The sequence below is a fragment of the Galeopterus variegatus genome, unplaced genomic scaffold, assembly GCF_000696425.1.
Source record: "Galeopterus variegatus unplaced genomic scaffold, G_variegatus-3.0.2 Scaffold736, whole genome shotgun sequence".
NCBI lineage: Eukaryota > Metazoa > Chordata > Mammalia > Dermoptera > Cynocephalidae > Galeopterus > Galeopterus variegatus.
The window spans coordinates 146408-160081 of NW_007726847.1; the positions used below are offsets into that span (position 1 = coordinate 146408).

At 41.8% G+C, this 13674-nt stretch overlaps 1 protein-coding gene across 1 annotated transcript in view; it reads right to left on the reverse strand.

Moving 5' to 3' along the window:
- Window positions 1–196, reverse strand: part of B3GNT6 (UDP-GlcNAc:betaGal beta-1,3-N-acetylglucosaminyltransferase 6 (core 3 synthase)) — a 789-nt gene extending 593 nt beyond the window's left edge. The window contains 1 exon segment of the mRNA XM_008571941.1: window positions 66–196. Within this exon segment, the coding sequence (XP_008570163.1) occupies window positions 66–196 (131 nt within the window).
- Window positions 197–13674: the final 13478 nt, after the last annotated feature.

Below are 13674 nucleotides of genomic sequence, written 5' to 3' on the forward strand. Positions count from 1 at the left end.
AGAGCAGCGGGAAGTGGCGGCAGAGGTGGTACTGCAGGAAGTCTTGGATCCACGCAGGCAGCTACTCAAAGTCAGCCATGGTGTTCACCGAGGCGTTGGCCACGCACGGGGGGCCCCGGGTTGAGCGCCGACGGCTGCGTGGCGGCCACGGGAGCTTCGGTGGGGCCTTCCCACTTATGTGGGGACCTCGGGGCATGGAGGAACCACAGGTGCAGTGCCAAGAAACTCACTTCCACCAGGAGGAGGCCCAGAGCCTTTGGGTATCATGAACCTGTGGCAGGGAAAAGCCATCTATGGGGGAAACCGAGTCAAAGATGAGCCAGGAGTCGTGTTTGACATCAGCGGGATGCCACACTTCCCCCATCATGTCTCTTCCAGAACCCACCCCCAGCCCCTTCTCAATTCTGCTGTTAAGAGGTAAAGAGGAACCCAAATTCCAGAAGCATCTCAGGTCTCCCACAGTCAGAAGTGTCCTTCTTACCCTCAGATCTGTGTATCTCATTGCTTCCTGATGCCCCCCCCCCCTTTCCCCACCCCAGGCTGCCGTCTAGGTCTGGCAGACCCAGTATGTTCAAAGTCACAGTCTCTGTCCTCCCGTGAATCCGTATCTTGCGTTTCCCATCTCGGTCAGTGGTACCACCAGTCACCCAGTTGCTCCAGCCAAAATCCCTGACTCTCTCCCTGCCCTCCTCAGCATATGAACACTCTTCTCATCCTGTTGACTCTGCATCCTGCGAATCTCTCATGTTTATTCCCTCCTCTCCATCCTGTCCAGCCTGGAGCCTCGCTAATCTATTCCTCTCTTTGCCACCAGAGTCAAGGAAGCAGGAGGTGATAGCACTGGACTCAGAAACAGGTTAGAACTTCACCATCTGAACAAGTCAGTTCAGGTCTCTGGGTCTGAATATTCTCATCTATAGCAAAGGGTTAGTCAGTTCCTGTCTGCAGGGTTCTTGTGAGACTTAACTGAGCATGAAGTGGCCAGCGAATGAGTGACACCTGTATTATGACTTCTTTGGCACCCTCTCCCTCCACCTCCTTCTGTTTTTACGTGCTGGTATTTTTTGCTGTTTGACAAACATGTGAAGTCAGGCTCTTTCTGTATATAATCTGCCCAATTGTACCTCAAGCTTGGCCTTCATGAAGACCTCCCAGGACACATCCCAGACCATAATAACCCTACCTGTATTTAACTATGCCCTGCTAAGTTCAGTCGCATTGGTTTCAGCATCTCAAACCACTCCCTTAAAACACTCTCCTCTCTTCAGATGGGCACAAAGCAGGTGTTCAAATCAGTGAAGCACGAAAAACCAAAAGTGTGGTATCCCGGAAATCAAGTAAAAAAGCATGGGAGAAGAGTGCATGATTAACTGCCTCAAAAGCTGCTGACTAGTCAAATAAGATGGAGAACACTGGTGACTTGGAGAGCACTCTCCGTTGAGCAGTGGAGGTGAGAGCCTGATGGGGGTGTGTTGAAGAGAATGCAAACAGAAGAATTAGAGAAAAGTGCTGGCAACTCTTTGGAGGTGGGGGGAATTTTGCTGCAAAAGGAAGCAAAATAAGGTAGTAGGTGATAGGGGAATGAGGTCAAAGATTTTGTTGGGGTTTCCTTTGGTTTATTTTTGCTTTTTAAGGTGGGAGAGATGTTTGCTAATAAATTGTTCATTTGTTCTTGCAAAAAACAAACAAAAAGCAAAGCAGGTGTTCAGTAAAAGAATGGCAGCAGTTAACACCAAATACAAGTGGAGAACCTTGCAGAAGTGTCAGTGTAGTCACTGAGTGCCCATTAGAAATACTATATAGAGGTTTCTATTGCTCTTAACATATTCCTGCTTAGTATTTGATGCATTAAGAGGGACGAGATGAGCTATGTCTATTTTACCATCACTGTGTACTTAGTGCATAGTTCTGTGCCTGGCACTTTTGGGGCATGCAATAAATATTTTTTTCCCATGAATAAAGAATTAAAAAATGAATGAAAATAGAATTTGGAGTCTGAATAGTTGGGCTTGAGTCCTGGCTCCTTTCATGAGTTAACCTCCTAGGTTTCAGTTTCTTCATCTGAAAATTTGAGAACATTAAAACTTTTTTTTTTTTTTGGTGGTTGGCCAGTATGGGTATCCAAACCTGTGACCTCGATGTTAACATTAACACTTTTTTGGGGGGATCTGGGCAGTATGGGGATCTGAACCCATGACATTAAGGCTGTGCTCTAACCAACTGAGTTAACTGGTAGTCCCCTTAACACTCATTTCTCAGTGAAATAAGAAAATAATTTTGTGACTGCTGAAGTGCCATACAAATGCTAGTTAAAAAAAAATTATTAAAAAGCACTCCTGGGCCGGCCCGGTGGCGCACTGCTACAGTGCGCCGCTTGGGAAGCGCGGCGGCGCTCCCACCGAGGGTTCGGATCCCACATACAGACTGGTTCCCGCTCACTGGCTGAGCGGGGAGCGGGGGCAACACCGAGGGTTGCGATCCTGTAGCCGGTCCCGGTCCGGTATGGGCGCAACACTGAGGGTTGCCATCCGTTGCCGGTCACGAAAAAAGACAAAAAGACAAAAAAACGGGAACCCTATTAGTGAAAAAAAAAAAAAAAAAGCACTCCTTCCCCTCCCCCTGGCCCCAAATCATTCCTAGAAAGAAAAATAATCAGCCTTAAAGCAACAATAAATCTTGTTTCAATGAAACTTGCATTTACCTTGATAAACCTGATCCAGGAACCTGGATTACAGCCAACTTTTGATACGCAAGTGAGGAAAAGGTGTTGGGCCTGGACCTGCTCCTGTGGGCAGCGCTGGCTTGCTCAGCTCCATTCTTGGATGCTGCACTGTGTAGCCTGATGGTTTTGACTTGCTGTGAAGCTCTGGGCGTTTGTGGTTCTTTTTGCTGGATCTCCCCTTTTCTCAAGGCACTCTTGCAGGTGCCCTGGAGCCTCTTCTGGCTCTCATCCCTAGTCTCTCAGGACTCTGCTCAAGTACTCCCTCCTCCAGGTCACCTCCCGGTAAGTCCAGATCAGCAGAACCTGTCTCCTTCTTGATGCCTCAGCTGCTGAGTAGCAAAGTTGGTGAAAGAGGACAGATGTGCCTCTTATTCCACCCTTTTGAATCTTGGGTTCCTTATTTGTGGGACCTTAGGCAAGTTATTTATTTCAGTATCTCAGGATTATATGAGTTAATTTGAGTAAGGCACTTAGATCCATGCTTGGCAGGCAGTAGGTACCATAGTAATGTAGCAATTGGCTAACATGAGAGCATTTTGGGGGCAAGGTAGATGATCTTTTTATGGATTAAGTCTAGCTGTCTCACACAGTATGGTATGAAGTTCCTTTGTGATCCTCTAACTACAGGCCTTTCTCACTCTTTACTGCTCCACACATAATATATCTGTTTATTGCTTGCCTTTGAAGTGCTATTCATTCTGCCTAGAATTCCCCACCCTTCTTTTCCCAGGAACTATTTTAGTTATTTCCCTTGCTGGTTTGACACTGAGAGATAGATGGCTGGAACACAGATTCCTGGGTCACCCACCAGCTCCCTACCACACCAGGGTATTCTTGGGGGAATATTTGCACAGCAGATGTGGCAGGCCAAGAAATCTTTTTTTTTTTTTTTTTCTGTGTCTGGCAACGGATCGCAACCCTCAGTGTCGCCCCCGTACCGGACTGGGACCGGCAACGGGATCGCAGCCCTTGGTGTTGCTCCCACGCCTCGCTCAGCCAGTGAGCGGGAACCAGTCTGTATGTGGGATCCGAACCCTCGGCGGGAGCGCCACCACGCTTCCCAAGCGGCGCACTATAGCAGTGCGCCACCGGGCCGGTCCCAAGAAATCTTTTATTACCTGTTAGGACTCTGGCCCCAACCTCCAGGGTGAAGACCTAACCCCCAGGGGCTGCACTGGACCCATGCAGTACTAGCAACTTTTGTCCTGGTTCCTTCCCCCTTGGCCTCCCTCTGCTTCTTGCCTGGGAGAGAAGGATGAGGAGAGGAGTAAAAAGGTACCTCCTTCTCAATAGGAGGAAGCCCAAGCCCCATTTTACCTTGTGTGTCTGAGAAAGAAGAAATAAATGGGAGGAATTCCCAAACTGGGACCAGCCTTTAACTGATGTCCCCCAGGACAGTGGCTTATTTCAATAATCTGGAATCTGACCAGTCCTTGACATCACTGCTCCTCTTTAGGAGTAGGGTGAAGAGGGGGAGGGGAGCTACATTAGGAGGGCAGCTTGCTTATTCTTTAAGGTGAAGATCAAATGTTGTCTCTTCTAGGAGACTTTTCTTGACCCCTTCATCCATCAACTGCTTCATACTCGCCAAGTAATACAGATATATCTTTACTGAAACATTTTTTTTTTCCTTTTTGTCTTTTTTCGTGTCCGACAACGGACCGCAACCCTCAGTGTCGCGCCCGTACCGGACCAGGACCGGCAACGGGATCGCAACCCTCGGTGCTGTGCCCGCCCCTCGCTCAGCCAGTGAGCGGGAACCGGTCTGTATGTGGGATCCGAACCCTCGGCGGGAGCGCCACCGCGCTCCCAAGCGGCGCACTGTAGCAGTGCACCACCGGGCCGGCCCCTTTACTGAAACATTTTAATGCTACAGATTGAGAACAACTCCAGGGCATGTGACCTATTCTGTTAACATAGTGCATGCTTTAAAATCTTTGTTGAATAAGTTGCATGTAAAATTTAGGAGTACTTTTTTTTTTTTAAGGTGAAACATCATTTTTATTTGACAATGCTTGCTACATAATTTAACGTATCAAATAAGCCTAATTAGTTTAATATCTCTCTTTTTATAAGGTGAGAAACAAACCCTTTGAGATTTTTCTGCGGCCCTCTGGGAAATCTCAAAGTTAGTTCAAGGTCAGAGAGATTTCATTTGGAATTTGGTTTTAGGAAGTTTGTCAAAAATATCAAAAGATTTGAATGCTTTGGTTTAATAGGATTATGGATCATTGTGAGACAATACTTAATTATCTATTTAACCAAAGTGACAATAAAAGATTTTAAAGGCAAATACAGAAGGGTACATAGTTGTAAACAAAACTTAGCTGTTTTAATATTGAGAAGACTCAGTTTTTGTAAGTAATCAAAGACCTGATAATAACATGAAGTGCAAGTTATTTTTATATGATGTAAAAATCTTTGTTCTCTATGCAGATTACTTAAAAGGTCAAGAAAAGCCTTTTTATGATTTCTTAATAAGAGCAGATCAATAATCCAAGAAATCTTTGTAATTTTAACAGAGAGAATAACCAAATTCTAGTTTTCTATCAGTTTGCTTTTTATATTAAGGCTCATTTTTAAAGCCTTATATTAAATTCATTCAATTTTAGCCAGTTGAATCTTGACTCAAGATTCTCTCTTTAACCCTGTCTCTCTTCCTAGCCTTTTATATCCATTTGGCTTTTGTCCTTCATTCTCCTTTTTCATTCTGAAATAACCTTTAAATAACTTCCACACCAGGAAAAAAATTCCTCTTTTGCTTCAATGAAAATGCATTTTCATACCTTATGTATATATATTTTACCAAGAATACACCTTACTTTCCTTTAATACTTTGTATACAGGGTTGTTCCCATCATAATTTCTAGTATCTTTAATTGTATATGCTAATTAGAATTTTGAACTCTTAGTTACCTTAATTTCCAATGAAGACTAGAAAGTAAGCAATTGTGAACTGTCATATACCAACATCCTCTAGATAAACACCATTTCATAATTTCTAGAAACATATACTTCTTCATAGTACAATTTTTCAATGTGACACAGGACATGTTTACTAACAGACTCAAATATCTTTAGTTCCTCTTCAATATGGCACCTAAAGTGGATAAATTTAACTTATGTTCAGCAATTAATGTTTCAATATTTTATCTTATTTGGAGATAATCTAGATATCCAATGAATATCTATCATTTAACTTAGTATAGCTGTAAGATTTTAAGTTACCAAAATGATTTTGGAAACTATTTTCAGGAAGGCATATTATAAAACATAATTATTGTTGAAAGTTCATTCATAAACTTTTATCCCACTTACCTCTATTCAATTCACTTGTATTTAACAGTTATACTTGAATTGATCGTGAACATTTTTTAAAAAAATTTTTATTGGCTCATAATTGATTATACATATTTTTGGGGTTCAATGTTTACATATGTTGATCAAATCAATATTACTAGCATATATATTGTTACAAATTGTACTTATTCATTATGTCCCTTGTCCAATATCTCCCTATCCCCCTCCCCCTCCCTGTTCTCACCTCTGATAACCCTAGATTTCTTCTCTCCTTCTGAAAGAGTAATGGTTACTCTGTTGATTTGTTGCCTAGATAATCTGTTCAATGCTGAGAGGTGTGTTCAAGTCCCCCAATATTATCGTAGAGCAGATGCTTCTTCTGTCACTCTGGAATGGGCTTTGTGGAGAGAGACATCCTCTTCTTTTCTTTGGTGTCTGCTGGTGATTCCCCTTGTGTCAATGCACTCCAGTGGCAGGGGGACCATCTGCGTGGTGGTTGTGATGTCTAGCCACTTTTGCAGCAGCTGTGGTTACTGTGGTGGCTGTGGTGGGCCCCCCAAATGGAGGGGATGTTTTTGGCATGCTCCTTGGCACTGGCGGTGTGCCTGGTTGTTGGGGGGGGGGTCTGGTTCCTGACTCCATGCCTTAGGCCCCTGGGCAGGCCCCGAGGCACTGGCAGTGTGCCCCACTGTGGGATGGGGGTCTGGTCCCTGGCTCCATACCTCAGGTCCCCTGGCAGGACCTGTGACGCCAGTGGTATGCCTATGCTGGAACTAAAATGTTTTGTCCTTTGCTTACTTCTAAAATGGGGGAACTTCCTGTGGGGACCAGTACTTGAGCTGTGTGTTTGAGCTAAATTGCTGCTTTGCTGCTGCTTCCCTAGGGAAGGCTTTTTGTGCAGCTCAGGGTTTAATGGTTGACCTTATAGGTACTTCTGGCTCTCCAGAGACTGGGTGCACCTGGTTTGTGTAGAAACTATGATCTGGGCCTGAGTTTTTTCTTCAAACTGCACCCCATGCAATTCTGTATTCTGACCAGTCTCCTCTGAGTGGTCCTGTGCTGGTTGGGGGCAGACCAGCTGTCCTTGCTGTGTCCCAGTGTTTTTCCAGTTGGTCCGTCTCCCCCACCACCCGTGCTGCAAACACTTCCCATGGGATGCCAGTCCCTTGAGATGACTCACCGGCCTCTGAATGGCTCCTTTTTTTCAGTTGTTGTGGCTCCTCACTCCTGTGTGGGTCCACGGGAACCCTATTAGTGGTCTTGCTTTCCTGGGGGCCACCAAGGCCCTCTTCTCCCCTGCCTCCTCCCAGCAACTCCATCCAAAGGGCACAGATGTTGACTCCTGCTCCGTGCGCTCAGCAGCTCCAGCTTAAAGTGGCTGCAGCAAGAAATGCTCCGAGCAATTTTTTCTTTCTCTCATCGTGGCTTCTCCCACCTCCATGAACTCTGTAGGTCTCTCCTCTTCTTCCCCCGAACTCTAGCAGCCCCAGCTTCGCTATTGTTGCTTTTTTATAGTTGTAAATTGGTTGATTTATGAGAGAGAGTGATGCTGGGACCATCTATTCTGTCATCTTGAGTAACTTTTTAAACACATTAATGACACTTGAGTATGCTAAATTTGGCAAATGGCTAAGGGCTTCATCCCATTGTCGCTGTGAGTGGTCAGGACACAGAGATGAATCAGACTCAGTCCTGGTCTTCAAGGAACTCACCTTCTCTTGGGAGATGGGAGTCAGATAGGAAAAGATTATAAAAGTGATGTGACGTGTGCAAAACACAGAAAGGGAACTTGAAGAAAAGAACTTGAGTGGGCCAGGGGAGACTTCATATTACAATTGCATTCTAAGGTATCAGGTTGCTGTGAACAAACCATCCCACAACTTAATGGCTTATAACAACCACCACTTATTATTTCTCAAGATTCTGTGGGTTGACGGGGTGCTTCTTGTGATGGACCCACCTGAGCTCACGCATGTGGCAGTATTTAGCTGATGGTAAGCTGGGGCTGGGTTCAGCTGGGCTGACTGGGCTTTTTCCCCCTGCTTTCACCTCAGGCTGTTTCATGCCCCCAGGGTTAGAGGTACCCTGAGAAGGGTCTTGAATACCATACCTGTGATGTTAATTTGATCCTTTGAAAGTTTTCACAAGTCCGTATCTATTTTCAAGAGTTCATTATAGCAGCCCATATAGTGGTTATGTTTGGGTGAGGGCGAGACTTGAAGGCAGGTACCTCTAACCTATCTGCATCTTCAGCTTCTAATATTTACCCATCCAACCACACTAAACCTTCAATGTTTCCCAAACACATCCTGTTTATTTCCACTCTGTACCTCTGCCCAGGGTGCCCTCTCTCTCTACACCTTTCCTTGTCACTGGGAAAACTTTACCAACTTGAAAAACTGTGTGATCTATAAACTTTTGGAACTCCTCCCCATCCCTTGCATCCAGGATGGTCTTGTGACCTGCTTTGACCAACAAAATGTAGTAGAAGTGACCTGTGAAAATTCTGGAAGCCAGGCCTCAAGAGGTCTTATAGCTTCCACACTCACCATATTGCAACCCTGAGACCACCATGCCATAAAGCAGCCCAGGTTGGCACAGTGTTATATAGTCCCCACATAGAAGTGCTCAAGAAGTGAATCTCTTTTCTCTTTTTCTGATTTCTCCACATTTTCCTTTGAGAATCAAGCCCTATTTTGGGATTAGACCACCCTATCAAATGAGACAGGTCCTCCTTTTTCTCTCACCTAGGCAATTGATTCTAGGTAGACTGCATTCCAGTCCAGGGCTGAAGCAAGAAAAAAAGCTGAAAAGTCCACCCCAGACAATGCTAGAGAGGAGCCCAGAGTAAGTTCATAAAATTTGCTAAGTCAAACGATGGATGCCTGTATGTCTTTGTGACAGGGTGGCTTTAGAGAGGTGTGTACTGTTCAGAGATGAAATTAAAGCGATCCTAACTCATTTTCACTCAACCCCTTCACGAAGCACAACCCAAAATGCTTTGCAGATTCACTTCTGTGTTCCGTCAGGCAAGGGTTCCTGGTTCACCTATTGCCAGCATCCATCTGTTGATCCAGGCAAGGCTGCCCCTCCCTGACACACAAAGGAGGGACTAGTTGAAGAATCAACCAAATGGTCAGCAATGACTGAAGCTACCCATTCCAGCAGGCTTGGCTAGGAAAGCTAATATTTGAAAAACCATGGTTTGCCAAACTAGGTGAGTTGAGAGGAATTCTAATTTGTTTTACATTTTGTAGGTGGCACTTTGGTCATTGTCAAAGATAGAAACCATAGCACACATGGCTTATGCAGTATGATTTTTTTTGTTCCCAATCTGCCCCCTTCATTGTGTGAAGCTAGAAAGTTCATGTGTTATCTCCAGAGCTCCTAAAGTTCAGGATGTTGTGTCTTTATAGATCATAAATGTTTAATTGAGAAGTTATTAGCTTTTAGCCTTGTCAGGCTTGGAATAGAAAGGTATTGCAGTTTAGCGCCAGGAGTCTAATGACAAATAAGTCCCAGTATAATTACTGAATATCCTTCCTTTGGACAGTATTGCTGCTGGCCTATATTGCCCCCTTAAGCAAACTGGAAAAAGGTGTGTCCTCTGAGATGCAACCCTCTCAAGGCACATATCTTGGCAAGCTGAGCACTGGCTAGATTTCAGTTCCCACCCACCTCTTTCCCTCAACTGGGTGCCTTTGTGCAGTGCACAAATTACAACTATACACAGTGGTCCTGCCTTTATAAATATAAATCAGGGATAAAACATTACCAGAAGTCTTATTCAAACAATATCATTTAATACTTTCACTTATGAGAGGTAATGAATGCTGAAATATAGCCTAGATAATAGCAGATTAGATAAAAATACATTATTCTAGAAAAATGACTGTGGTATTGGTAAATTAAATGAAAAGGTGAATAAGCAGATCTGCGATTACCTGAAAATGGTTAGTTCCTTGTAAAGATTCAGTATCATCTATATGTTTATTAAATAATTGCTACTAGAACAAACATCTGCAACAAATATGAAACTAGGAAATGTTATATTAGCTCAAACAGTTTATCTGCTGGTCACATTCGTAAGTGACTCAGAAATATTAAAAGTATGGAAATGCTTGATAGTAAACAATGCCCAGTGAATACATTAAACAGAAATGGATAACAGTCTCTATTTCTTAAAATAAACTCACTTACTCATTGGTATGGATAATTTAGCTCTAAAAAGAAGAGCCAACAAGAAACCAGGGCTAATTCTGGAAAGGACTACAAGCTTTTCTTTTTAGAAAGTTAAAAAAAAAAAAAAAACCAAACATGACTATGGCAGCTTATTAGGTCCTTGATAATTACTACCTGGCACATTTTATATGATAAGAAAAAATAGTTAAAAAATCTTAACTTTCTGAAGGTCAACTCAAAAGCTTGAATGCAACCAGCATTTTTGGATTATACAGTATGGAATGGAATTTCCTTTATAATGAAAACAAAATCATGGACCTTGCTCATAGTTTTTCTCAAAGATTTAGGCACTTTGCAGCAGGCTCTTGCCAATATAGTAAAACTAATGTGAAAAAGTAATTTTATAGTGCAAATATTAAACACAAATCCTATGATTACATTCAATAAAGAAGTGAGAGATACGTTAGATGTATATTTTTCATTCTGATAAATACACACAAGAATCATACTACAGAGAAGTGCAGTTGGGCAGTACTCCCATTATGGTGCCCATTTGCTGATGGTCTGGAGTAGGGAAGGCAAACTCCCAGAGCCAGAAGAATATTTTAGGCTTTGCAGGCTATATATAGTTTCTGTTGTATATTCTTTCTTTCTGTTTGTTTAAACAACACTCTTAAAATATAAAAATCATTCTTACCTTGCAGGCCATATATTGCAAACTAGATTTGGCCTGCGGGTTGTAGTTTACCAATCCCTGGTCTACACCCTTTTGAAATTACAACACATTTTAATCATTTTCTTTTAGGTGCAGATAATCTCATAGTGAATATTTATAGAGAACCATATTTATATGCTTAAAGATTTCGCTAATAAATATGCTTTGCTGCAACAGTAGAGTCAATTCTGCAAACTCAATTTAAAAGTGATGATGTGCAGATCTGACTTTGCCAGAAAAATTTCAGAAGCTTTATGACAATTTTGTGAATATTTGCTACCAATGACTAAGTCCAGTTCTAGTACCAACATTGTGCTCCTTAAAGCAATGATGCAGGACTTGTAAATAAGGGTTGAAAAGGAACTGTGAGCAGAGTACAGTGTGACCTGTGGTTGGTACTATAATATTGACAGCTGCTGAGCTAAGTGGAGGGGGGAATAAAAAGTCACTTGGAGGCCTGTAATTGAATTTCTTGATTTGGGTTTTAGGGTTTTCTAGTATGAAATATTCTTGTGATCAATCCTTTATATAGTAGTTGCCAGTCAAAAGTGGTAGTAACTTGTTGGATTTAATGATAAATGAAGACCTTGAGAAACATTAGATATTTAAAGTGCATTAAAATGGCAGTCAGCACTGCTTAGCTTTTACTCCAAATGGTTGGGATGTGCATCAACAACAGCAGAAATTCTGTAGCTAATCATACTACTTTTTAGTGATCTGAATTCTGTAGCTAATCATACTACTTTTTAGTGATCTGTCTTCTCCTTAGCTGCTCTGATTGCCCACCAAAGAAAAGACTATGCCTTGGTGAAACATGTTATGCCTTATAATTTCCACTTTTCTTTCAACAATGTCAAGGTTTCATACCAAAGGCAAAAGTTTATAGCCCAAAGGTAGAGTTTTATCTTCAGTTTGAATTTCAAGTGAAGCAGTATTCATATCTGAGTATATGAAGCTGTCTGGGCTGGCAATTTTGGAGAACTGGTTAAGTCCAGTGGCATGCTCACCTAGACCTCAGCAACACTGGCAACTCCCTCCATGTAGCAACTAGTTACAAGTTAAAAAAAAAAAAAAAAAGTGTTTCCGTATTTTTAAAGGAAGTGCAACAGTTTAAAAACAGCATTGAAAATTTCCAGTCAGATAGATTATGATGACATGATGATTCCTTTTTTCCCTCACTTTACAGCTTCTTCCATAAGGGGTTTAACTATTTTTAGCCAAATTGTAGTTATTTCCAGATGGTTAGAGCATAGTGAATAAGCTATCATTTTAAGACACTGAAAAACAAGACAGTGATCAAACATATTATATGATAGCACTGATATAATGCAAAATGTAAGACTGATATAGATCTGCAAATAGTCACACAATTGCAAATTCCAATTATAACTGGTTCTTTTCGAAAAATCAGTTTTACATAAATGCTTATCCAATAGCACATCATGAACCACAGGGCCAAAAGAATTTCTTGTCATGTAAATGTGGACTTGGTAGCTAAAATTGTCAAATTTAGCAACAAATAATTGTTTTCAAGAGCAAAGTAACATGGAACTCGTAGGACTCATAAAAAAAAACCCTTAAACTAAATTATTAGACACTTTTAGGAGCACTGAATGGCAAAATCAGAACTGGCTGGCATTATAATAGAACTTAATTTTTACAGGCATTTAAAGATTTTCATGCACTGCGTACCTGAAGTTTTTGGTCTCTTAATTTTCTTTGACTCACACCTCCTCTCAGTATAAGAAAAGCCTTCTTAGTGTAAGGAAAGCTCAGATTAACTGTCCTGGAATTTTCTGCTGTGGTTAAACCATAATATTTGATCTTCTGTTAAACTGCATACCATTATTTGGGTTCTTGTTTGTCGATTATTTAGAAACAAATGTTTCTCCTGTTAGTCATCAATGTATGTTATATCATAAGGATAAAATATATCGTTTCAGGCAGTGGGGATGTTTCATGAAAGCACTAAGGTGGGTAGGGGGTGGGTAAAGTGACCAATCAGATTACCAACCACCTTTCATATAGTTTTTCAGTTTTCCAGAATGAAAATGTCAGTGCAAGGAAATTACTTCTTTCACACCTTCACAAAGCACTGTTTTCTAAAATATGATTTGCTATAGGGCTCAAAGATGAGTACCTTTCAAGTGATATGCAAACAAACCATTATTTGCCTAGCAGGAAACAGGCTTTTTGTACACTCTAGTTAACAGGAAGTTTTTCAAGAAAACAAGGGGAAAGGAGGTGGGGAGGAATCCAGTCCTGTAATGTCCACCCAGAATCCTAGAAGGAAAAGAATTAAGTCACTGAAATAAAGATGATTGAGCAATATCATATAGGTCAACAGTGATTTCCATACAATGTGGCACAGATATAAAGTTTTGTGTGTGTTATATGAGGGTACTTCAAAAAGTTCATGGAAAGATTCATATTATCTTTCAATTCTATTTTTCCATGAACTTTTTGCAGTATCCTAGTATAGTTGCTAAAAAGAGAGCCATGTATGAGGCACAAGCTGACTTGGAAAATTAAAGAGTCTGGCTATCATCTCCACTTTCTGCTCAATACATCTCTAAAATGTTTTATGCTGAGCTTTCATGCTGCCTGTTCTCACGCAGAAACAATAGTCTTTGAAGAATTGGCCACAGTCTTTTAAGTCACCCAGAGGTGCTGATGCCTCTCCATTGAGGTGCTGGGCAACATTTATTTGACAAGTGGCCACTAAACAAACAAACAAACAAACAAAAACAAAAAA